Consider the following 26,215-nt stretch of genomic DNA (forward strand, 5'->3'; position numbering starts at 1 on the left):
TAAGGATTTGTGGGTGAAGCTCAAGTAGGTGGCGTCCCATGCAGTGGGTGGCGAAGTTGAGGCATAGTTGGCGATTACGGATGCATTTTTTCGACTAGCTACAATGCGAGAGGCAACATAGCCCAACACATGGCGTTGTGCGTTGGTGCGATAGAGCTTTATCCCGAAGTGAGGATACAGGAGATGGTATTTATCCATCCTTACTTCGTGGAGAGAGACCCATTTTCTACGGAGTTGGTGGATAAGGAATCCAAAAAAGAAGATGGATAGGATGAGCACAATATGATAGCATTTTTTTTAGTAGGTGAGGGAATGGGTGGAGAAGGGTAGAGTTGGCATTTCATGGTGGGGAGGGATGGGATAGGGATCGGATGTTATAGAAGCAATAGTCCTATATATGGACCGGTAATTACACAGTCAGTCAACGGGGCTTTCTATTACAGTGGCGTCTATGGAGGTACTGGCAATTAAATTTCTGTTTTTTCTTTGACGTGGGAGTTGGCCGTGAATCATATTCTATTATTTGCCAAGCGTCTTGCGATTGGTTTGGCTAGTTTGAGTTCATAAATGCATTTTTATTAATTTGTGATAATATTTACATCAAAAGAGATTCAACTGATTGGGGATGGCTATTAGCCTGACATATAGTACAAGATTGAGTAAGACTATTAGCCTGACATATAGTACAAGATCTAGTGGATAGGTGGTACTAAATGAAGACGTGCAGTAGTGGAAAACACTGATGTTGTTTTCCGCAACCACCAGCAATGAAGCAGGTGTGGGCAGGAATCATACTGAACAATTATTTTATTTTACTATGAATATTAAATTTCTACTCTATATAAATTATTCTTTGATGATTGATACATTGAGTTTTTATTTTTTATCTTATTTTAATCTATTTTTTATATTAAAAAATATAATTTAATTTTTTTATTATAGTCCAACACTACATTTTTACCTAGCCTAATACTATATCTCTATTATAACCCAACACTATAATTTTTTATCCTTCTCTACAACTCTTTATATATTTTCGAATAGCAGTATGATAAGAATTCTAGAAAATTTAAGTACCAAAATTTAATCCTATATTCGATCTCTATCATCACCTTTCTAATTGATCAAATATCGGTGGTACCAAAATTTAATCTTTCTTCACCAGCCAACCAAATTTCCTGTAACTCCAAATTTTCTCTGGCACACCTCTAGGTAGGAGAGAAAAAATGCCAATAGATATTTAGTTAAATCTACAGCTCTTAATCGATTTGATTTCATCCAGAAACAAGATACAAAATAATATAGAACAATTTAGAACACAATTAGACAAATAGGGACGAGAGGATTCAGCACATAAAAGAGTTAATTAAATGAATATGATATAAATCATTATTTTTTAAAATTATTTTGCTTACCCCAAATCATATTATCAACAATCTTTTGATTAGCATGTGTCCTGTAATGATTTTGTAAGCACGTGGCTACCCATCCCTACTGTACAAAAACCTTGACTGCTGCTTCTTATTACATATTTGTTGTTTATGTATACTTACATGACGCTTTTAAGGGATTCCTGCACAGAGCGCAAGACATCCATTCCTCCCATTTTTGGACCACGACATAGAAAGCCCAAACACTCTCTCAAGGTCGGAAAAACATGGTGCTTATTCGCGAGTGAGCGAGCGGATGAAACGAGAAGCGGCTCCAGAAAAAGCTCGGGAAGACTTGGTTCGCTCAGTCCTTCGTCTTGAGGCTCCCCTTCACACAAGACTTCACCAGACTCTTCAACCCTTTCCCATGTTTGCTCTTGTCGCCGCTCCTCGGGCTCCTTTCCGCCTCTTCCCTCTTCTTTTCGTCCTCTATCTGTTCCTCCAATTGCAAAAGTTCAACTAATCATCAATCACCCAATTAAAACCATTTTCTCGAACAGACATAGAACTAAATGACGACTCTACCCAATTCTCACCAATAAATGATAGCTCATTAGCTTAACTTGTAGAGCGTATACTTGATAGAGTAAAAGATAGATAGAGTAAGATTTATATATGAAACCAACTTGCCTTGAGAAGCCGGTGCTCGAGGTGGTCGACACGGTCCATGAGGCTGCCTTTGGCCTGGACCTCCATCAGGACGTCGTGGACCGGGCGGCACCACCTTCTTGACAAGCACTTAGGGGAGGAGTTGACGGACGAGTTGCCGCCATCGCTCGTCGTGACCGTCCCGCTGGACGTCGTGGATGCGCGTGGGCTCTTCGCCGCCGCTGCCGCCGCTCGGCTCTCCCTCCTCTCTAGATATCCCAGCAAGGCGTCCAGCCGGTCCATTCGGTCCAGGATGCTCGGGGGTTCGCCCACCGCGGATGCCATGCTGCTCCCAACTAGATGCTAGGCTTTCAGATAACCTTCCCTTATCTGTTAGAACTCTGAAGAAGGAGAGAGATCAAAGAGGACACGGGACGGCAGAGCGGCGGCTTGTGTTTATATGTGTGTATATATATATATATATATAGTAAGGAGAACAACGGTTGGTGGATCATGCTGGTGACACGTGTCTTGAGATGTTTTGAAGTGGCTGCATTCTTTGTGCACGCGTGGAGTCCTGACGCACGTCAATTACTGTGGTGTCGTACTTTGTGGCCAAGTGCTCTGTGCATGACGATGGATAAGGAATTCAGCTCATCAATTGTTGGTGCGGAGCTGAAGGCGGTTGTGATACGTACCCGTTTCTCTCTGCATGGACTCGGTGTTTACAGCGTGGTGCCTTTAATTTGCTAAGCCCGCATGAGTCCTGGGCCACTGCAGAACTTTTTGTGAATTCTCGGTGAGACTTTTCAGACCAAATTTTTTTTAAAAAAAATAAATGAAACTATAGACTGGATGATTTTATATGTAGTTAGTTATTCCTAAGAAATTCTATGGGTTGAAAAAAAAGGATTGCCTAGAATGCTCCATAACTTATTATTTTGTGATTTTATTGGATATATTCACGCTAGAACCGTATGAACCATCTATTTCAGAAAAAAAGAAAAAAAAGAGAGAGACATATTTGTAACTTCTTAGGTTGCATGACATATTGACCATTAGATTTTGCGGTAATCGCTTCAAGATCTATAGAGATAGATGAAAGAAAAAAATTAAACTATTTTAAAATTTGTGCAAGATGCAATTTATCAGTTGATATTGCCAAAAAAAGATCGATCATTATTTCATACAAAAAGTACAACCTGATCCAAGAAGTTTGCAGTTCTCAAACAAATTTGCCATTTTCTGGGAAGGGCGGTGGTGTATTATTAGAGCGACCAGTGAGTGCAAGAGTGATAAATGGTATACCCTTTGCACACCGCGGAAAAAGTAGATACGGTGGGGAACAAATCTTGCAGCGTTGGTGAATCATTATCCTTTGATTGCATGTGGCTCGGTATGCAAGAGCCATTCGATCCCTTCATAGCCTTGCCATGGTAGATGCTTTAGTTTGCATGCAGCTAAAGAATATTAGGATGCCTTGCGGTTTGGGTGGGATATGCTTATCGTAGCAAGCTGTCATCCTGTAGGATTTTCAGAGCACTGTTGAGTAGATCATGTAGGGGTAGTGAGGTCTTTTCTTAGAGGTCTGGACCAGTTAACTCGCACAAATGCACGTGCATTGCATGCTCTTTTTTTTTTTTTTTGGGTTTTGTGCGTATTGCTTCACGCTTGGACTGGTCTACCACGTGGATCTGGTCCGACTAATACCCACCCTGTTAGGAGGGTGAGAATCAAGAAGTTACTATCTATGTAGATAATTGACTTCCTTTTTGCTGGTTTCTACCTTTACTATTTTTCTTTTTTAGTAATTTTCTTTCTTTAAAGAATAAGCAAAAGTTATAGAGATCCCCCTCAACTTAGAGTTGTTAGAGAGACACCCCCTCGACTTTAAAAAAAATATTCCAAACAGGCTCTTCAAGTTTTCAAATTGTTCCAAATTGGTCCTGTCATTCTTCTTCCTTAACAATATAGTGTTACATGACCATCACATGGTAGCATAAAATTATATTATGACTTAAGTACCCTTTGTATCGGTTGTTTGTGGGATGTAAGTCCTAGTGCCAAGATATCGCAAATCATGCAATCACACGTGATTCGTTTCTAATAATCACTGCTTCAACTACCAGAGAAACCCCAAAGCAAATGGGATGGAAGAGGGAGGGTGGCAGAAAATGGAGAGGGAGAGGCCATGGAGGCATCTCACGCAAGTTCCGGTTTCTTTTTCTCCCACCCTATCAAGTTCTACCATGGTGGAACAAGGTCACCTTTGAGAACATCATGGACTAGCACAAATCATAGCTGATGTTTCTTTGGATGTATAATATATGATGTATGTTGCCATTTTGGTCCTATTTTCATATTTATTCTCCAATTTTTGTTTCAATCTCCAATCTTAAGTTGGTGTTCCAGGAAAATGATGGCCATAGTTTCTTCCATTGGCATGATCCACTTTCAAATGCAAGGGACAAGGAGGTCATTAACAGGCTCTTGCAGCAGAACAAGGAGCTCGAGTTCCAGTTTTTAAGCTGCAAAAGAAAGATCAAATGGGCGGTGTTCTATATGCTGGCATCCTAGGTTGTTGTGGCTAGTTGTTTTATAGTATCTCGATTTTGAATGTTTGATATGTTAAGGGTCCTAGGTTGAACATTTTTGGGGTTTGAGGAGTGTTGCAGGTTGGATGTTTTGTAGGTAAGGATGGATGTTTTGTTTTGGAGACTATCCCCAACTTCTTTCATAACCTCTAAACTACCTATGCAATGAAAATGCTATTGTTGGTTTAAATAAATGGCTTTACCTGATACACTAAGAGCAATTTTGCACCGGAACTACTCCAATGCTTTCTAATCCCAAGCATCTTCCAAATGCCTCACACATTTTCAAGTTAAATTACATAACCAAAGATAGATATTTATCCAATAAAGTCACCTCCTAAACTTTTACATCATTCCACCCCCTCTACTTTTCCAGTAGTTCCACTAATACCATCTCTTCTTTCATTCGGTTGCAACGATGCCTCTTCTACTTTTAAGCTATTACAAACACACCCGCCATAGTTTGGCAAAATAGAGGTACCCTAGTAGTTCTAAAATATGGGCACATAACTGCATAATTACACTTAACCCATCCAATGGAGAATATGTTGGTATTGCCATCCTTCTCCACTGCAGCTAGAAATTGCCCTCTAGAAGATCCTTTTAGATTGCATCCATCTAGGCCAATGATGAGTCTACATCCTCTTACAAACCTATTCTTGGATACAACAAGACAATAATACAACCTCCTAAAAGTGGCCTAGCTGTGTCATTCGGCCTCTTTACATCTAACAACATGGTGCTTCCAAGATTTATCCTCCTAATGATCTGGCAGTACTCTCATTGGTAGAAATACTGCTTCTTGTGCCTTTTTTGAATGATTTGCATTGCTCTTGCGTCGACTCTATAGCACTAGGACCTAGAAACAAAAACCTTCATATCTCTCTTCACCTCCTAAATGAAGCTTTTGAGACTCTAGTTTGTATCAGCCCTTATCTCCTTGATATTTTCCTGCACAAAAAATGGATGTCACGTAACGATTCTCAAATGCCTTCCACACTTGCGAATTTGTTGGAAAGTCTTAATCTAATAGGTGTCCTCCCTCTGCAATGGTAAAGCATGTATCCTTCATCCATACTTTTTGCATATAGCCGTAACTCTGCTTCTCTCATTCTTCTTATAGATGATCTTAAATCCCTCTTGAATTGAATAAAGCTTGAGCATTTTCCTGAATATAGCTGCAAAGTTGAACTTCATGCCAATCGTAAGCTTGATATGCTTCTTCAAATCGGAAATTTTATTGAATGTAGGATAGTGTGTACCTTAACTCCTATTATTCTGACTCACTGTTACCACTCAGGTTCCTGAGCTTGTAGCTGTTACTAGATTCCTCTCCTCTCCCGGCCCACTGCCTCTTCATCTGCAAGAACATTTGTATCTATGTTGATCCTACAATGCCCAGTTCATGTTCTCATCTGCTCATCGATAAGGTCCTTATCCATATACTCATCAAACAAATCATCATCCTCATCATCTGACTACCTTAGCTTACTAAGGGAAACATTACTGTCACTACTATTGTTACTACCATTTGTATGCTTAGTAGTGGCTGCACCTTTTCTCTTCTTTTCCTTCCCATTAGCTCTGTCCCCGTCAATAGTGGCTACAACTCTCTGTTGTCCTGACCACCTTTCCCCTTTTTAATTATAGCTGTTTTCTTCCCACCAACTCTTTTACAACAAGTCTCTTGGTCTTGATTTTCATGCTCTGGCTTGGCTTAGTTGCTTCCTTTTTAGTGGCTATAGCTATAATTAGCTCTACCTCAACCTCATTGCCCCTTTGAGGCATCTCTCTACTAGCTGCCTTGTCACCACTAGAAGTAGTAGACACCCATAAAGGGTGATGGGATGGAAGCAAGAGAACATGCTAGTGGCTCGCATTCACTTCATCCACCTTATGCCTTGTATAGACTTACACTACATCCTTCCCTCTAGCAGCCTCCAACATATCCATGGCTAAGCTCCTTCAAGCCACTCTTAAAATTGTCCTAGCATGAGATAGTAGAATTGGATACGATTCTTGTACATCTCTCCACTAGCTTCCTTGTCACCACTAGAAGTAGTAGACACCCGTAAAGGGTGATGGGATGGAAGCAAGAGAACATCATGGTGGCTCACATTCACTTCATCCACCTTATGCCCTATATAGACTTACACTGCATCTTTCCCTCTCACTGCCTCCAACATATCCATGGCTAAGCTCCTTCAAGCCACTCTTAAAATTGTCCTAGTATGAGATAGTAGAATTTGATACAATTCTTGTACCCTAGCTACTCCATCATGTCTTCAAGCTCTATAATACTCATTCTATTTGGGTCACAATTATTGAAGTGGCTCACAGATCCTCTGTTGTAGTGCATGTGGAGAAGAAGCAGCCAATAGATGACTCTCCAGCCCTACTAGAATAGACACATGAAATCGACATTTGCTCATAACCCCATTGCAACAAATACTATCAATATAGAAATATTATTCTATAGTGGACAAAGGATATTAAATGATTCATCTATCAGTCAAAAGATATTACACATAAACAAGTAATCCCAAATATTGAAAAATAGAAAACTTGCATGTGGATGTACTATCTCTACAATGATTATAAATCACATTAAAAAGAATAAATAATGCATCAATGATAAAACATAAGCATAAAGAAAATTGCTTTATTGTCTTAATTGATGTCTCCTTATAGACATATTCTTAAGCATGAGATTGCATACTTCCTAATAAAGAGAACTATGAGCAACCATTGCTAATATTCTTTTGCTCTAACTATGAGTAGCCATTGCAAACTATAAGGTATGGCAATGAATATAGTGGAACATGGGTAGTGTTCAAGTCCGTAAATAAACAACCAACTTCTATTTCAACAATGAATATAGCCTTGAATCCTGTTTCAAGGGGTAACCAACTGAAATAATGTTCAAGTCAATTGGGATTTTGTTAGTTAGTTTAGCATAAGAAACCTCAATAGTTAATACAATCTAATGTGCATTGTGGCTTTTCGTTCAACCCCACAGAGTTTAGCATAAAACACCATAGTAGCTTTTTGACTGCAGTGACCACAATGGAATACACATAGTTTAGTATAAAAAACCCCTTAAGACATAGGCATAGGGTCAAAAGGGACCACAAAAATGAGCATACAAATAATAGAAAATGAATGAGGCATACAAATCATATTTTAGCATAAATAACAATGAATGAGGCACACAAATCATAGAAAAGGGACCACAACACATGAACAAAGTCAAAAAAATTTTCTTATCGGACACCAATCATTAGACCATAGGTATTAGAAAAGAGATGACAATGCACCACTGACCAGTGAACAATGCATTTAAATAAAATTAAACCATGAATTTTTTCTGTGAGGATATAGAACAAAGAATCATATGCACAACAACTGTAAACCTAGGGTTTTTAAGAAAAAAATAGAGTGCAGACAAATTTTAGCCTCAAAACAAACATTATAGCATATAGAGTTATCTACACCAAGTGTTTTCAAGAAAAAATTTTGAGGAAAAAGCATTAGCAGCCGAAGAAGTTGAAGCTTCCTTTATGGCTCAACGAAGTCTTTTTGGTGTGCAAGAATGGAGGAATAAAAAGACTTGAGTAGAGGGTTGGATGTTGGTGGTCATTGGATAACCATTGTGGGATGGAGCACTACAGGAAAAATAAGATTTTCCGACGCTAGGGAAAAGCGTCGGAAAATTTTGGTTTCGCGCCAAATTATACCAATGCTTCTAAAAAGCTTCCGTAGAGATTTGGAATCGACAATGCTTTTTAAGCATTGTGGAAAGTCGGATCTACGATGATGCTTATAAACGTCATAGGAGTCCAAAACCATCTCAAAACCTATCCCCATCTCAAACCCCTTTCGATGCCCTAGCTCTCCTCTCCTCCTCCCTCCGGCGCCGACATCAATCCGCCGCCTCCCCCGTCTCTTAGATCTGAGCCAAGCTACTCTCCTCTCCTCCTCCCTCCAGCGCCGACATCAATCCACCACCTCCCCTGTCTCCTGGATTTGAGCCACGAATCCAAGCCACTCTCCTCTCCTCCTCCCTCTGGCGTCCACATCAATCCACCGCCTCCCCCGTCTCTTGTCCTCTCCGGCACCAAGCGACGTCCGACGCCAAGCTCCTCTTCTGCTTCCTCCTCTCCGGTGCTGGGCGACCGTCCACATCCTCCTCCCATCCTCCCTTCTTTGCGGCGTTGACCAGCCGATCCCATCTCCCTCCGCCTGAGAAAGAGGTAAATTCTTCTTTCATGCAAAAGATACAAACCCTATCCTAGGTCGAGATGTGATAGATTTTAAGCCATTTTTTTTATAATTTTATTTGAGGTAATGAAATATTGGATATTTATCTGCAACTGCAAACTTGTTCTTCTTGGTATTTTATTTCATCCTTCTGCTACGATCCTGAATGTGTAGTCTAGGGTGGCTACCTACAATTTTGACAATGGTTTTACTCTCTAAACAATATGAGGGATTCCTTGGAAGGCTTAGTGGCATCTGCAGCTTTGCGAGGAGGAAGACCAACAGAAAAACATATCTGTGGATGATTCGTGTATTGCTAAGGATGGACTCCAACTGCAGTAGTTTAAACCAATTCGAAGTGGAGAAGCTAAACAACATTAACTACTAATATTGGAGGCTTTCCATGAAAGTATACATCCAAGGGCAAGATCTTTGGGAGGTCGTTGTAGGAGTGGATGCCGAGATATCAGAGATTGCTGAGGCATAGCTAGAAGTGCTATTTAAAATGACAAATGAAGAAAATTGTGTTTAAAAAAGGTGTAAAAAAGGAAATCAAATTTAATACAAATTAATAAGAACTAATTAATGTAGTGTTCATGACCATGTCTTTTAGTGCTTTTAAGTAATGTCTCTTAGAGCTATATAGTTATTCAGTAATGGTGCCTTTTGGGTTGTAGTGGTAGATTTATGTGAAGGACATACACGAGATTATATTGCATCTATATTAACCCTTATAGTCAGCCATTTTGTATGTGGGACAACCAAGCGAGCAAGTAATATGTTAAGCATCTCAAAGTCAGTCCCTTCGTAATTTTGTTTGAGTAATGAAATATTGACTGTTTGTTCGCTTCTCCAAGCTTGTTCTTCTTGCTATTTTGCTTGTTCCTCCTACTACGATCTTGGTCTTCCATATTCTATTTCCTCAAAATTTTCTTGTGCTTAGAGTGTCCCACTTCAATTCCACATGTATGCCTATTTCATGTATTTTTCTACATGGACTGGGAACTATGGTGGTCATAGAATTTTGGTGGATAGGGAATAAGCTTAGTGAATTTGGGTTGTAGATTTGCTTCTTTTTTTTTTTTTTTCTATTTTCAGAAAAAAGCTAAACCCCCTACTCCTTCTCAAGCTGTATTCAGAGAGATGCATGAATTTTGGGTGGCAAGAGTTTGCTTAAATTTTATTCATCCTGAGGACACTACAGGAAAAATAAGATTTTTCGATGCTTTTTTCTCGATGCTAGGGAAAAGCGTTGAAAAATTTTGGTTCCATGCCAAATTGTGCCGACGCTTCATTTAGATTTTATTTATTATTTAACTAATATTGCTTCTTTTTGTGCATACTAGGTAACAACATGCCGCGAAGAAAACAATTCAGAGATGTTGAGTTTCAGCACACATCCGTGGGATCTTCTTCTGATCAGTCCCTACGATCCCAGCAGCCCGACGAGCCCCAGCAGCACGAGTCTCAGTCTGAGCACGTGCCACCTGCTGATTGTCTAGACATAAACGACGTGCACATCCAGGGTAATTTGATTTACATTTTTTATATTAATTTTTCTTACAATCCATGGATATTTTATTTTATTTTTATAGATGGACTGGGGAGAGTGAGGAGGGCACGAGGACCCACTTGAGCATGGGACGTGTGGAGCCTATGTGAGGATGAGAAGATCGTCGTCCAATGCAATGAACTGGGGCAGCCTATCAAGAGGGTTGCAAGCATTTTATCGACTTTTCTAGGATCGGTTGTGCGGAAGGGTCAGTTGTGTCTGCTCAACTATACGAAATGGAATGAAATGCTTCCTTTGTATAAGGTTGAGCTTCTTAAAATTATTAAGGTAAAGAATTGAATTTGCTTACTATCATAATTTTATTTTTTGATTTATCATTGTTATAACATTCTTGACTTTGGTGTAGAAAAAGTTTGTCCTTCCTGCAAATAGCCATGATTGGGTGCTGAAGTCTTTCAACCGCAAATGGAAAGAATATAAGGCAAAACTAAAGGCGGACTGGAAGCACGTGGACATGACTGAAGAGGAGGTGGCTCGTGTTTGTCCTCCTGATGTAATTCCTCATCAATGGAGGGAGCTTGTCCACTACTGGTTTTCAGAGAAAGCTCAGGTTGTGTATATTTTTTCAATACTTTAGATTGTATTTACTAATAATATAGATTACAAATTTATACATTAAATATATTATATTGTTTATTATTTTTTTGGAAAGACATATTTCAATATTGGTAGAGCTCCAAGAGCCTCTCAGATTATTCCTCATACTTCAGGCTCGATGAGTTATGCTAGGCGTAGAGCTGAATTCGTAAATTTTTTTGAAATTTTTTACAACTATTTTAAACTGTTCTATCATATAGCATGTATTATGATAACTAGCTTGTTAATATACTTTTTGCTGTAGATGAATGATAATGGGAGGGAGCATGGTAAGGTAGAGTTTTATAAGATGACTCACACCCATCGAGATGGTAGTTTTGTTCGGAAGGAGGCAAAAGATATAGTTGTATGTATTCATCTTTGAATCTTTCAACGATATTATTACTAGTTCTATTATTGCTATACATTAATATGACTTTTTCTTTTGTGCATTATAGGACAGGGCAACAACTCTTATTTCAGAGCATGTCGGGGAGTCATCATCATTCGACGTGACTAGTCATGCTGAAGCTCAGGTGCTTGCCGAATCATTGGGCCTAGAGTGTTATGGTCGAGTGAGGGGTTATGGCATTGGAGTTATCCCCACTCAGTTGTCTACAGTGGATATGCATACAAGAAATGCTGGAGAAGGTAGTAGCAATGCAGAAGTTTGTAGACTTCGGGCAACAATTGAAGATATGAAGGATCGCCATCAGGCAGAGTTGGCGGAGCTGAAGCAGAACCAACAAACTTTGCAGTCTTAGCTTGAGCATATATCATCTATGTTGCAGCGATTTCTCCCTCCTCAGGTAAATAAATATATATATTTGATGACTTACATAATTATCACTTATTTTCATGAGTTAATGATTTTCATATTTCTAACTTCTAAAGTTTCTCTCTTTTTTTTTTGTAGATTTTTGATACTTCAACAGCTTGTAGAGATGATGATGGTGCTGAATCCGGTCCCTGATATTTTTGAGATTGTTATCTAAGGAGTTTTATAGGTATCTTTCTTATATTTTTCAAAATACATTGTAATTCTAAACTTATTATGTAAATTTCATCATATATGACAATATGAATTTTTTGATTGATCTGAATGTTTGTTTTGATGTAAATGTACATATTGCTATAATATGTTTCTTAATATGTATTTGTTTTTCTATTTTTTTCTTTAAAAAATCCACTCCCGACGCTTTAAAGCGTCGTTAAAAAACTCCTCTGGCATGGGCTGGCATGCTTTCGCCGATGCAAGAAAGCGTCGGTAAAAATGTGTAAGCGACACTCTGAAGCGTTGGTAAAAACCTGCAGTAAGCGTCGGACAAAATCCCGCCACGCCCAAGTTTTCGTTTATGCCGACGCGTTATTGCGTCGGAAAAACAGATACGCCGACACTATTAAGCGTCGGTAAAGCTTGATTTTTTTCGACGCTTTTCTTTAGCGTTGGCAAAAAATTTTCCCACTCAGGTATCGCCGACGCTTTTGCGATGCTTTGTTTAGCGTCGGCTAGGTTTTCACTGACGCTTATAAGCATCGGTAAAGGCTATAAAAAATGCCGGAAAATGCCCATTTTTCTGTAGTGGAGAATGGGAATAGAGGGTTTGGAGGGAATGAGTGGAATTGGAGGGGGTACTCAAAATATATGCCTATTGAATTCTCAAAATATTTGCACATAACTGAAAGATATGTCACGTACCAATGAGAGACCATGTTGTTTATGGTTTAGTTTTAGTATTGTAACAATTATTGGTATGGGAATGTTGTTTCTGTCTTCATCTTGTAGAGGATGAATATATGGTGCATGCAACGTTGAATCACAAAGTGTAGAGTTTTACTAACAGAGCACTCAAGTAGTTTGGGTCATCTTGTAGAGGATTTTAGTTTGCATGAAAGAAGGATTCATCTTACCTCGCATGAATCCATAGTTGGATCATCCATTGCTTGCTTTGAGATCTGTATAGAAAAATGAATGACAATGTTTGGAGTGCTTTGAGAGCTATGTAGTGGGTGATCTGATGGTGAACAAGTCCACACAAGGGTGAATCCTTCTTTTGCACGAAGGATACAACCGAGATCCATGAATAGAAAACTTTCTAAATGGGTCGGAGCTAGCTTGAGACCTATTTGGCCAATTCTTAGCCTCATTGAAATTTAAGCAAGGACAACCCTCGAGAAAAAAAGGCAAGATGAGAAAAGGGAACAAAAGTTAGTGAGTGTGCCAATTGTCAATTAGTTCCCTTGCTAAAGTTACTAGGGTTGGATATTTGTGACTGAGGTTGAGTACCTTCATCATAATTCATGATCATGAATTTTAATAGCCTCTTGCACCCATCTTCTTGTGAAGAAACTCACATCGAGGTTGTGTTATGGTTTTAGTCTTTTCATATTTGTAAATATTAGAATAAATTACAAAAATCTCCTTGAGATTTATATTTATTATATTTATACGAATAGTTTAAAAAATCTACACTTACACCTAGTTAAATTAATAGCATTAGTGAAACCATTTATCTCATGTAAAAAGTCAAAATAATTCTTCGGTGGGGAGGATGATGCACATATTCTCTCATATCCTTAGGTGGCTATTATATATTACTTAAGGTTATTGTAGTTATTTCAGAAATTTTTTTTCTGATGTGGTTTTTGGGTCTTATTTAAGGTTAATAGTTGGACTAACATTCTGTTAAGTTATGGGTTAAAATGTTGGGTAAAAATAAACTCTAGGAAGGTAAGCATAGGTTTATCAAATTATTGAATGTAAGTATAATTTATCCCTATCTCAGGAGGTTTTTGTAATTTACTCTAAATATTAAACCAAAGTTGTTGCTTCTCTTATCATTTAATAGGGAACCAGTTTAGCTTGCTATAATTAGTGATTATGATGAGAGATAGAACAAAATATGGGTTAGCATGGATATGATCCAACACTTCCCCTATATTTTACAATTTCTCATCCAACACATCGGATATCATTCTATTCAATCAAGGCCCTCCTTAATCTTCTGCTATTACCATGTAATTATTGCTAGATACCATGATCCAAAACTTTTCCCATCTAGTATAACATGGAACATATGATGTATGTAAGTTAGAACTATGAAAGTATGGAGTTTCATTAATAGATCTCGGACGGTTTGGATCATATAACAGAATAGATAGCCTTTAAAGGTCTATTTGGAAAATCTATCAAGATTGAGCTTGATTTTTTATAGGAATTGGGTCTATTAGCCTCTCCAACCCATATTTTTAAAGGCTTGTTCTAGTCTCGGCCTAAATCCTATCTATGGGCCTGTTGGACTGCAGGATGAAGAAAATATCTATGGAGGTCTTCTCTTTTATCCCAAAGGATATGGGTTGGAGAGGGATTAGGTTGTATGGGCCCTAATTAAATCGACCGTGTAATTTATGATCCAATGGGAGACCCAGCCCAAGCCTAATGAATTACTAAACATGCCCTAAATAGGCTAAAACTATCTCGAGGTTCATTTGGCAATTTATTGAAAAGTTGGGGTAAGCTCTAATTTGAAATTCTGAGAATATCAAATTTCATTCTATTGGCTGGAATGGGTCAAATCCTATTCCAGCTCAAGGTGATGCCACTCTATTTCAAAGGAGAGACAAATGTCCAACGAAACCTTGTTCTCAAAATGATCCTCTACCTATCAAATTTTCATACTTACTAAGAGCTCTCTCTCTCTCTCTCTCTCTCTCTCTCTCTCCCTCCCCCCCCCCCTCTTTTATCCCTTCCTCCCTCTCTACTTCCATTTCGACCCTCTTTTTCTTCTTCCCTCATTCTTGTCTGCCGCTTCTACTCCTACTCCTCCCTTTCTTTATGCCCAACCTTTAAAATAAAATTACTAATCCCCCCCCCAAAAAAAAAGAAAGAGTAATATTACTAATTTTTAATTTCTCAAATACAATGACTAGCTAGCTTACAAGGCATAAAAGTCACCTAGGAAACTAAAATATAACTATGTAGCAATGATATAGGGTATTTATATTATTATAAGTAAATAAGATTTTTGAAATTGCCCAGCTTGCTATGATGAATACTTTGAGATGCCTAAAAAACACTTAATCAACATTATATACCATCACAAGAATTCTAGATTTTTGAATACATTTGTGAATTTGTTGTTCACATATAACCAGATGAATTCCTTGATAGTTCTATCAAGTGACTTAGGATCAAATCTCATCTTCACTAAGGCTTAGGGTTTAGTAGCAATTAGGAAAGGACTAGCTCCCATTATGTAGCCAATTACTTATAAGCATCTTTCTACAAAAAAGAAAAACCAATATCTACATGAACAATGGTAAAGAATAATAAATCATATGGATTTCCAAGAATACTTCTCTACATTTTGAAGTATGAGAGTGGCCATGCCATGTGATAGAGATCTTGGATTCGCCAACAAGTACAATTGACAAAATCAACATGCAATGATCTTCTATATGCAGTGTAATAATATACCAATGCATATAAAGCATACCAAATGTGTTAGACTACAGTCATCCTTGGAGCAGTTTGTGTAGTGGGATCAAGAACATGGCCTTTCTTTACAGTTATATATAACATGCATAAAGTTGTAGACTAAGTCTTGTAGAGAAAATATAGAAAAAGCAGGTGAAGCAAAAAGATTGTCCAAGACTCTTATTGGCACCATCTGAATTTGACAAATCAGGATGACCCTTTAAGAATTGGCTAAATTCTCTATATCCCATAAAGTGGCTATCCTATAAAGTTGCAGAGAGATAAGGATTTGAAATAAGATAAATTTAAAGAAACGAAGATCCTTGTAGTAGAAAATTTAAATAAATGAAACTGGACAACACCATTGACCTTCCCGCTTGATCGCACTATAGAAGAAACCACTAATTGATTATTCATTACTTGCACCTACTCATAGTCAATATGGGGATGGATCCTATATCATGTGCCTTACCTTCCTTTACTATCAACCATTGAACTCTTGTGGACATCATGAAGGAAAAATCTACTAAAAATGCAACTATAACAAAGGATATGACTGCATTGTCCCAATGATCTGCTCGTGCCTTTGAAAAGAATATAACAATCCAATCATTCGGTTAGTAGCATGTGCTTCTATAGTAATTATCACACCCCCAATTTGTATTTGTGAGTTGGGGTCGCAGCAACTACCGCATACTTGTAGGAAACTCTCTCCACAAGCATACAAGGCATCTAATTAATTATGATATTATAAAGTAAATAGTAGAATAAATTTAAATAATCAATGCTCAGACCTTAACTTAAATAACTAAAATTAAATTTTAATATCTCATAGAACATAGAACCAACAATATTTAAAAGATCTTACTGACTCTATTCAAATCTTGATCTAAATTAAATATGTTTGTTTTGGCCTTTAGTCACTCTTCCAATCATAACTCTGTACCATCTTAGTTCTTAGAATCTATAAAAACAGTATGACATGAAATTATAAGTTAGACAGCCTAGTAAGAAAGACATTACAAGAATATATTAAATAATTATTTATAGAAAATAAAGATATGAAATTCATTAAGTCAAAATCAAATCCCAATATGCAGCAATATCAAAACATTACACATGCTAAATTTATTTTTTCTCAAAATTAAATTTCATTTATAAATCCAAATTCTTTCCAAACATTAAGTTCATCTCATCAACCATGAACTATGACCATATTTTTTTCTGTGGCAAGGTCATGATATCACATCTTCTTGTGGTGTGCCACGCATCATCTTGCAGTAAAGTCCTTTGAAAACGCATATCTGCTTGTGGTATGTCGTACATCTTTTTGCGACATAATATTTAGGACTAACTAAGTGCCAATATATTAACCTCCATTAGTAGAATCCTTAATATAGTCAGGCTGAGAGTTTAAAATAATCTTGCAGTTTATATCTCAGTTCAACAATAATACAAGAAATCATACAATATCGAAATCGATCGAACACATTCAATATTTTCGACCATGCATCATCATAATATTCTAAAATAAAGCATGTTCAATAATAAAATACCATTCATCAAATTCATGCATTATGAATAGTATGATTCAAATTTATTAGTGTAATAATCTTATAATTTCTCGATAAATCTAAAAAAAGGTTACGTTGCTTATCTTGTGAGCCAAACCACTACAAGTCCAATTAATTTTGAAAATTTCTCTCAGATTGTAATACCTCGGTAAGTGCTCAATTAAAATCTTCTATGAGCATTATGAGTTAAGGCCGTTGGAAGTCAAGAGGAGAAAAAAAAATTAATGGTGGTCTAGTAGTGGTGATTAGTAAAACCTATTGGCGGTGAGGCAAAGGCTGTCACTACAAGAAAATACACTTTCAGCGACCACTTTCGGCGACTACATGAATAGTGGTCGCGGCAAATAAGGCTATTTGCGACCAACATCCTTATTAGTTACTGAATAATTGTCCTACACCGACGAAATGGATATTTGATCGCGGAAAAGCAAAACCAAGTTGGCGGGGTGGAGGTAAAAGTTTGGCGACTAACGTTTGGTCGCGGATAATAAGGCTATCTGCGACTACCATCCTTGTTAGTTACGGAATAATTATCCTACACCGACGAACTGCATATTTGGTCGCGGAAAAGCAAAACCAAGTTGGCGGGTGGCGGTAAAACTTTGGACGACTAACGTTTGGTCACGGAAAAGAAGGCTATCTGCGACCATCATCCTTGTTAGTGACGGAATAAATATCCTACACCGACGAAATGCATATTTAGTCGCGGAAAAGCAAAACTAAGTTGGCACGAGTCCAATATTTTGCGCGGGCTGGAGGTAAAACTAACGATGTTGTGCTAGCCCCTGTAAAATGCTAATTTCTAAGTTCAAAAAAAGAAAAAACTGCTTATTTTCAAACGGTGCCATTTGACATCTTAATTCACTTAGGCATGCATATTCTTGTCTCTTCGGCTAAATCTCAATCCCACAACTTTTCTTCATACTTAAATTTTTTTTTATTATTATTATAATATAATTTTAAAAGCTCGAGCTCGATGCTTGACTCCTTATCAAATAAATATATGGATCGACAGGATACGCGACATGCGGACGGGGCAGGAACAAAAATTCGCTTAAAAATATATAGAATTCTTGGACATCCTACGGGCAGGATCGAAAATCCGCTCCGAAATAAATTTGCACGCATCCTTTTTAGTTACTGAATGATTGTTTTACATCAATTAAATGCATATTTGATCGTAGAAAATCAAAACCAAGTTGGCGCGAGTCCAGTATTTCGCGCGGGCTGGAGGTAAAAGTTTTGGCGACTAAATTTTGGTTCCTAAAGGTTCATTAGTAGCGACTAAACTAATTCAGTCGTGAAAAGTATGAATGCAGGGAAACCAAATAAAAAAAAACCTAATTCCATTCTTCTCCTTTTCACCCGCACGTCGCCTTCATCCCGCCTTCACCCTGCCTTCACCCGCACGTCTGCACGTCGGCATCGCCCGTTCGCCGGTTCGCCCGTTCGGTCATCCCTTCGGCGTCGGAGTCCCAAGGTACGTTCTCTTCTCGATTTTAATTTAGCAGAGGCCGGGAGGGAGAGGGAGAGGGAGAGGGAGAGGGAGAGGTGGCCGGAGGTCGTCGGGAAATTAGGAGGCCAGCCGGGAGAGGATTTGATAAGCTGGGAGAGAAACAGAGGCCGGGAGGGAGAGGGAGAGGGAGAGGTGGCCGGGGGTCGTCGGGGGTCGTCGGGAACCAGTGGAGGCGAGCCGGGAGAAGAAGAAACCCTTTTATTTTGCAGAGGCCGGGAGGGAGAGGGAGAGGGAGAGGGAGCGGTGGCCGGGGGTCCTCGGGGGTTCTCCTCCTTCGCCGCCGCCGCCGCCGCCACCGGGGAATTTGGAGGCGAGGCGAGAGAAGAAGAAACCGACGAGGGCTTCTCCTCCTTCGCCGCCGCCGCATCCACCGCGGAGGGCTTCTCCTCCTTCACCGCCGCCGCCGCCACCGGGGAGGAGATTTGGGGCGAGGTCCTTTTCTTGGGCCGGCAGGGAGAGAGAGCGAGGAGGGATTTGGGGACGGTGGTTTTGTTTTGGGTGGAGAGAAACAGAGGATGTTTTGGTCTTGGTTTTCCTTCCCTCACGTTACTCCGATCCAGCTGGGCCATCGGGAAGAAAGATAGGGGGATTGGAGATGGACTTCTCAGAGGCTGGAGATTTTTTTAATTTTTTATTCCCATTTCTATTTGGGTTGAATGGTTGCCATGCTGTGGCATCGAAGGGGAGATGGAAGATGGGAGATGGGATTTTTTTTAAACTAAATATATTTTCATGCTCCTATTCAAGAATTATATTAAACTGAAGAGGCTTTTTTATCTTTGTTAGATTCATGCATCTTTGTTGAAATAGTATACTTGACAGCTATCTATTTTTATATCATTTTTTAACTATTTTGTACTTATTAAAATTTATTATTATTATAATAATAAAAAAAGAAAATGTCTCATTCACTGAATTTGTCTTAGGCCTCCAAATGTATTGGGCCGTCTCTGGTTTTCTGCTGCAACTTTTTTTTGCAGGATACAAAAATAAATCTATAAACTAATCAATCTAACTTGATGAAGTACTTTGTAGGTCAGTCAAAATGGACAAGAGTTGGATGACAATAAAAAATAGAATGAAGAGTAAAGAGTATAGAGAAGGGGTGAAGTCCTTTATTGAATTTGCGGTGGCAAATATAGGCTCAGCAAATGATATTTGGTGTCCTTGTGTCGAGTGCATGAATGACAAAAAACAAAGCATTCAAGTTGTCAAGATTCATTTAATGTTGAAAGGAATCTCGCCTTCTTACAAGACTTGGGTGCAACATGGAGAATCGGTTCACGTGCATCAATCTTGTGTTTCAAATAATGCTAACTGTGACAATGGTGGAGGTGTTGAGGATAGAATGGCTGGGGATGGCACCGATGATAGGGAAGAATTGTCTAATATGCTGGAAGATGTTTGCATGGGCGCTTTCATGAATGACGATATTGACGAATTGCCTAATAACTTGGGGAGGGAGGATGTACAGAATTTTGATAAGTTGTTCGATGATGCTCAACGACCCATTTATCCTGGTTGCAAAACTTTTACAGTATTATCATTCGTTATTAAAATGCTTCATATTAAGATGTACAACCAGTGGAGCAATTCCTCTTTTGACATGAACATGAAGGTATACAAGGAAATTCTACCGGAGTGTGATAAGTCTGTTCCATGGACCCTTTATGAAGTCAAGATATTTTTACAAGATTTGGGTTTGGGATATGTGCTAATTCATGCATGCAAATATGATTGTGCTCTTTTTTGGAAGGAGAATGCGAACCTGGAGAAATGCCCTATATGTGATGAGCCTAGATATAAGCTGAATGATGGTAACGGTAAGAAGATTCCTCATAAAATTTTGCGGTACTTTCCCCTGACACCGAGATTGAAGCGCTTATTTTTGTCTCCGAAAATAGCTGTAGATATGAGATGGCACAAGGAGAAGCGAGTGGATGACGAAACATTAAGACATCCGGCTGATGGGGAGGAATGGAAGAACTTTGATCGGCAACATTCTGAGTTTTCCAAGGATCCGCGGAATGTGGCACGAGCTGCGAGAAAGAGATAGATTTTCTTGTACTAATCGCCAATCTCGATTCAACTACAAGCACTAAGGGTTAAATATCCTTTAATGGGATTGGATTGGCTGCTTCCAGCTAGAAGAACATCAGGCGGGCATCGAAAGTTTATCAAGCACTATGAGGTTAGGGCTAGCCACCGATGGTTTCAATCCTTTTGGAAATATGAGCACATCGTACAGTATGTGGCCCGTTATCGTGATGCCTTATAATCTTCCACCTTGGAAGTGTATGAAAGAGCAATTTTGTATGCTGTCATTGCTTATTCCTGGAAAAACGGCTCCCAGTAAAGAAATAGATGTTTACTTGAGGCCATTAATTGATGAGTTGAAAGAGCTTTGGAAGGATGGCGTGCAAACTTATGATGCCTCTAGTGGAAGTACATTTAGAATGCGTGCTGCTCTCATGTGGACCATTAATGACTTTCCTGCATATGGTAACATGTCTGGATGGCCAACAAAAGGTTATTTGGCTTGTCCCATTTGTAACGAAGATGCTTCATCAGAACGTTTGAGGAGTAAGATTGGCTATATGGGTGCGAGGCGTTTCTTGCCTGAGAACCACATATGGCGAAAGAGCAAGCTCTTTAATGGTAAAAGTGAGGACAGGTCAAGGCCACGAGAGTTCACGGGAGAAGAGATCTTGGAGCAAATTAATTCAGGGACATACAAGCCGTTGGGCAAGCATCCAAGCATTAATAAGAAAAGAAAAAGGGGCAAAGATGCTGACACGATTTGGGCCAAGAAAAACATTTTGTTTGATCTTCCTTATTGGAAAACACTCAAGCTGCGTCACAACTTGGATGTCATGCACATAGAAAAGAACATTGCAGAAAATATTGTTGGGACATTACTGGCCGTAGATGGGAAATGCAAGGATACAGAAAAAGCACGCATGGATTTGGCAGATATGGGTATACGGAAGGAGTTACACCTAAAAAAGCGGGCGAACGGATCTTATGAGAAGCCTCCAGCATTGTACACATTGTCCCTGCAAGAGAGACTAGGGTTTTGTAATTTTTTAAAATCGATTAAGTTTCCAGATGGCTATGCGGCAAACATATCTAGCTGTGTAAGTACTCAAGGTGGTAAATTATCGGGTCTGAAAAGTCATGACTATCATATTCTTTTGCAACGCCTTCTTCCAGTTGGAATGCGTGGGTACCTCAACAAAGAACTTAATACTGCATTATTTCAGTTAGGCAATTTCTTTGAGCAATTGTGCTCCAAGGCATTAAAAAAAGCTGATTTGAAAAAATTAGAGGACCAAATTGTTCTTATTCTTTGCAAGCTTGAGAAGATTTTCTCTCCTGCCTTCTTTGATGTCATGGTTCATCTAGCTATTCACTTGCCTCGCGAGGCTATTCTTGGAGGGCCAGTGCAATATCGATGGATGTATCCAATTGAAAAGTACTTATTTGCAACCGTATAGTAGGAATAGTAATCATATATATTATTGTACATGTAAGAATTTTTCTATTAACATTGGCTATTGTAAAATGGATAATTTGCTGCAAGTAGATTTTTTATTCTAGTTTGCTGCATGTATATTTTTGGAATCATTTATGCAAGTAGATCTGACAGTTATTCTAGTTTTTTTATTATATAGTGGCTATATGCTAATCTAAATTACACTTTGCAGCCGGAGTTTAATGGTTATGAAAATCTTGAATTTCCAGAATTCTATAAGAAAACTCATACCAAGAAGAACAAAGAGTGGATTGATCCTATTTGCGCCGTGAAACATGTAGGTATCTAAAATCTCAATAATAATTTAAATCACTTTATGCTTTTGCAAAATTATATATACATTTAATTCTGTTGTTACCTTTGCATTGACAGTCAAAGATGTTGAGCTTGCGAGAAGAATCTTCCCAATCCGGTGTGCAATTAACATCAGAGGAGATGTCTAGGCAGGCACTTGGAAAAAGGAAGAGATACATTCTTGGATTTGGGGATGGGCCGAAGCCCTCTTCATCTTCTTCCACACCTAGTCGTGTGTCACAAGACTATGTTGGGGAGTTACAGAAACTTAAAGCTGAGATGGAGGAGATGAAGATGGAGCGTGAGATGGAGCGTGAGGAGCTGCGGAGGCAATTGGAACAGGAGAGGAGAGAGCGTGAGGAGGAAAAGAAAGAGCGAGAGGAAGAACAGAAGTGTCATATAGTCGTCTATCCATCATGATTGGCAATTGGCAATTGCACATCTTACAAGTTTGGTGACAGAGTTCTTAAAGGAAAAGACTCAAACGCATAAGTCGTCTATCCATCATGATGGGGCCATGTCATCAACTGGTGGCACAAATACTCGTTGGTATGTATTCTCATTTATATTACGTAGGTTATTTAGAGATTTGGACCAAATTAAGCGAAATATCATTGTGAACTTATACTTGAATTTTAGTTTATTATTTTTCACATGTGGTTATTGATTGTGTATTCTTTTTTGTTTTCTCAGATACATGGTGGAGTTATGAGCATGTGAATCTAGTTTTTGGTACATGGATAGCTTTTGTTCAGATGATCATGGTGGAGTTGTCTACAAGCAGAAATCAATTTTTTGTTTATTCATATTTTTATCTACATGATGGTTGTTTGGATGAATTGCAAGATCAGATATTTTGGGATTTTTAATTTACATTTTGATGTGTTTGGTGATGATTATCACCTTAACATATGGTATGGATGAAACATTTTGATGAATGGTTAATAGGTTTGCTTGACTTTAGACTTATAGATGATGATATTTATAATGAATGATTATGGATTCTCCAACATTGTGTATACTTCTATTTCGATGAGCAAATGTATTGTGCAATATGGATAATGGATAGGCTGTGTTGGTTGTACAGGATTTGGAACGAGCCCAAAAATAAATATTAAGCTTATAATTTGAATTATTAATTAAATACATGTTAATACTTTCTGCCACCAAAAAATGTTTGTTGCCAATGCATTCCAATACATTCTACGACCAAACTATTGGTGGGGGAAGATAGACATTCAGTGACCATATTTTTGGTAGCGGAAGACAAACATTCCACGACCAACTATTTGGTCGGCGTGGGAATTAGCGACAACAAATTTGGTCGCTGAAAAGTTGCTTCGGCAACCAAACGTTGGTCGTTATTGGTGTACCTTAGGTGACCACACAATATTGGTCGCCAAAACCTTTCAGTGACTAGGGTTCGGCGACGAAGCGTATTCTAGTCGCGAAAAGGTTTCGGCGACCAAATATGGTTATTCGGCGACTCGAATCTTAGTCGCTGAATATGTATTTTCTTGTAGTGTGTGTAGGGGTCTTTAAATAGCCGATGGAGGCTAGATTTTTTTCTAACTCCCATAGAAAACTAGGATGGAATAGGAGTTCGTCTCCTACTCTAAGTCGAATAGGACTCTGCATTTTTTTTTCCTGTCTCCTACTCTAACTCTTACATCTAGGTCGGTTAAATGAACCAACCCAGTTTCTTATTAGCTGGTCTAGGTGTTATATTCTTTCTCCTTAAAAAAAATTTATCCTCAAAATTTTCTTTCCAGAGTCTTCCAAATTTAAGGGTTATTGCCTCAAGTAACCCTCTAATTTCAAGAACAAGTCTTTCATCAAATTGTTGTTCTAATCGACTTAAAAAAATAATTAAAACCACTACATTAACACTGCACACTCTGATTTAAACCCACCAATACACCTATATCAAATCTAGGTTTCTAAGTTCTATCAAAATCAGCATAAATTAATGTCCCAATATTCCTAATATTTCTATGTCTGATTGTATAACTTATGATTGATCCACTTATGCTCTAATACCATATTAATTGTCACGCCACGAACTTGAGTTCATGAGTTGGGGTCATGACAACCTGTCGCATACTCATAAAAAACTCTTCCTACAAGCAAACGAGGCATCTCATCACAATATTATAAAGCAAATAGCAGAATAAATTTAAATAACCAATATTCAAACTTTAATTTAAATAACTAGAACCAAATTTTAATATCTTGTAGAACCAACAATATTTAAAATCTTACATCAACTTTAATAAAAACCTAATCTAAATAAAGATGTCAAAATTCTATATCTAGTCGCTATCCTATGATAAATCTCCGAGCTAAGCTAGTTCTTCAAATCTGCAAAAATAGTAATCGTATGATGAGCAAAATATCCCAGTAAGCAATATACACTTTAGCTAGATAAATGAAACAATAAAAATAATAATAATATGCTGAAATTAAGCATGCAAAATATATTAATTCAAAATCAAATTTAAATACTATCCAGTCATTTAAAAAGTTTAATCGTTTATAAATTAACTTCTTTCAAAACATCAAGTTCATCTTATCAACCATGAACTATGATCACATTAAAGTATTACTGCATAACCCCCAATAGCAGGGTATCAAAGTGTGAACATACAACCTCCACTAGTAAGGTATCGAGATGCCAATATATAACTCCTACTAACAGGGTATCGAAGTGCTAACATACAACCTCCACTGGCAGAGTATCGAAATGCCAACGTATAGGGTATCAAAATATAGTCTAGCTGCAAGTCTAAATCTATTTCGAATCAAAACTCATTTTCTCAAAAGCACGTTTAGTATTCAAAATTATAAGATACATAAAATCATACGACTCAAAATCAATCGAGCATAGCCAATACGTTCTATTAAGAATTATACAATATTCTAGAAAAGGCATATATAATAATAAACACTATGCATCAAATTCATAAATCAAGAATAATTTGATTCAAAAAATATTTATAATTTGCAAATAAATCTAGAAACGAGTTACATTACTTACCTTGCAAGCAAAACCAAACAAGTCCAGTTAATTTCAAAAATCTCCCTTAGAACCTAAAACTCCGGCGAGCGCTTAATTAAAATATCCAATGAGTATGATAAGTCAAGGCCTCAGATGTCAAGAGAAGAAGGAGAAAGAACCAATGGTGGTCTAGTAGTGGTGATTGGCAAAACCTATTAGCATCGAAGCAAAGGAGATGTGGGGGTCTTTAAATAACCAATAGAGGCCAGATTTTCTAACTCCCATAGAAAATCAGAATGGAGGGGAAGCACGTCTCCTACTCCAAGTCGAATAGAACTCTTACTTTTTTTCCATGTCCTACTCCAAATCTTACACTAGGCTAGTCAAGTAGACCAGGCCCAATCTCTTATTAGCTGGACTGGGTGTTACAGTAATCCTCCAACAAAGCTTGTTCCATTTTAGGGACTAGACATCTCTTTACAAAGGCAAATATCAAATATCAATTTTAAGGCTGCTACAAATGCTGGGCACTAGATAAGAGAAATAAATCAGTGAACAGGAGAAGCAACAGTAATGAGAATTATGGGACTCAAGAAAGGCCGAATAGATGAAGGAACAGGTATGAAAACATAAGGGATGCTTCCTTGGATACTATTTCTTAGAATTGCTAGCAATAGCATAAAACAAATTTATGAATAATTATAAAAATAAATAATAAAAGAAATCTGAAGGCATTCTTGGCATGGGATGTGAAAAGATATTGTCTTAAGAATGAATTTCAGCCCCTTATGCAAGCATAC

The 26,215-nt window shown here is 38.1% G+C and overlaps 3 protein-coding genes and 1 long non-coding RNA gene across 5 annotated transcripts; 3 read left to right on the forward strand and 1 right to left on the reverse strand.

Annotated features, from left to right (window-relative positions):
• Positions 1 to 1,366: 1,366 nt before the first annotated feature.
• On the reverse strand, positions 1,367 to 2,491 carry LOC103717801 (uncharacterized). Its single transcript, XM_088701196.2, has 2 exons — positions 2,061 to 2,491; positions 1,367 to 1,869 (listed from the first exon to the last, which is right to left on the reverse strand). Exons 1-2 carry the CDS (start codon positions 2,361 to 2,363, stop codon positions 1,735 to 1,737), a joined length of 438 nt encoding a protein of 145 aa, XP_088557322.1. The 5' UTR covers positions 2,364 to 2,491; the 3' UTR covers positions 1,367 to 1,734.
• A 108-nt stretch (positions 2,492 to 2,599) lies between these two features.
• Positions 2,600 to 5,098, forward strand: LOC148702897 (uncharacterized). Its single transcript, XR_015967287.2, has 3 exons — positions 2,600 to 2,817; positions 4,148 to 4,350; positions 4,431 to 5,098. It is a non-coding gene; the product is annotated as an uncharacterized LOC148702897 (long non-coding RNA).
• Positions 5,099 to 19,633: 14,535 nt separating this feature from the next.
• Positions 19,634 to 20,644, forward strand: LOC149753134 (uncharacterized). Its single transcript, XM_089924119.1, has one exon. The coding sequence runs from the start codon at positions 19,634 to 19,636 to the stop codon at positions 20,642 to 20,644; it is 1,011 nt and encodes a 336-aa protein (XP_089780245.1).
• Positions 20,645 to 20,774: 130 nt separating this feature from the next.
• On the forward strand, positions 20,775 to 23,311 carry LOC113461311 (uncharacterized). 2 transcript variants are annotated; one of them, XM_089924279.1, is made up of 3 exons: positions 20,775 to 22,404; positions 22,496 to 22,966; positions 23,111 to 23,311. In XM_089924279.1, exon 1 carries the CDS (start codon positions 20,775 to 20,777, stop codon positions 22,083 to 22,085), a length of 1,311 nt encoding a protein of 436 aa, XP_089780405.1. In that variant the 3' UTR covers positions 22,086 to 22,404; positions 22,496 to 22,966; positions 23,111 to 23,311. The 2 variants fall into 2 exon arrangements, with proteins under 2 accessions (XP_089780405.1, XP_089780404.1); XM_089924278.1 differs by having other exon boundaries at positions 20,775 to 22,400.
• Positions 23,312 to 26,215: the final 2,904 nt, after the last annotated feature.

The sequence above is a fragment of the Phoenix dactylifera genome, chromosome 7, assembly GCF_051530095.1.
Source record: "Phoenix dactylifera cultivar Ajwa chromosome 7, Ajwa_hap1_PhDact_Kaust_v1.1, whole genome shotgun sequence".
Lineage (NCBI taxonomy): Eukaryota > Viridiplantae > Streptophyta > Magnoliopsida > Arecales > Arecaceae > Phoenix > Phoenix dactylifera.

Coding starts and splice junctions, on each gene's coding strand:
- LOC149753134 (XM_089924119.1), top strand. CDS start 19,634: ATGGACAAGAGTTGGATGACAATAAAAAATAGAATGAAGAGTAAAGAG.
- LOC113461311 (XM_089924279.1), top strand. CDS start 20,775: ATGAGGTTAGGGCTAGCCACCGATGGTTTCAATCCTTTTGGAAATATG.
- LOC103717801 (XM_088701196.2), bottom strand. CDS start 2,363: ATGGCATCCGCGGTGGGCGAACCCCCGAGCATCCTGGACCGAATGGAC. Junction 1,870..2,060: donor TCGAGCACCGGCTTCTCAAG/GCAAGTTGGTTT, acceptor TTGCAATTGGAG/GAACAGATAGAGGACGAAAA.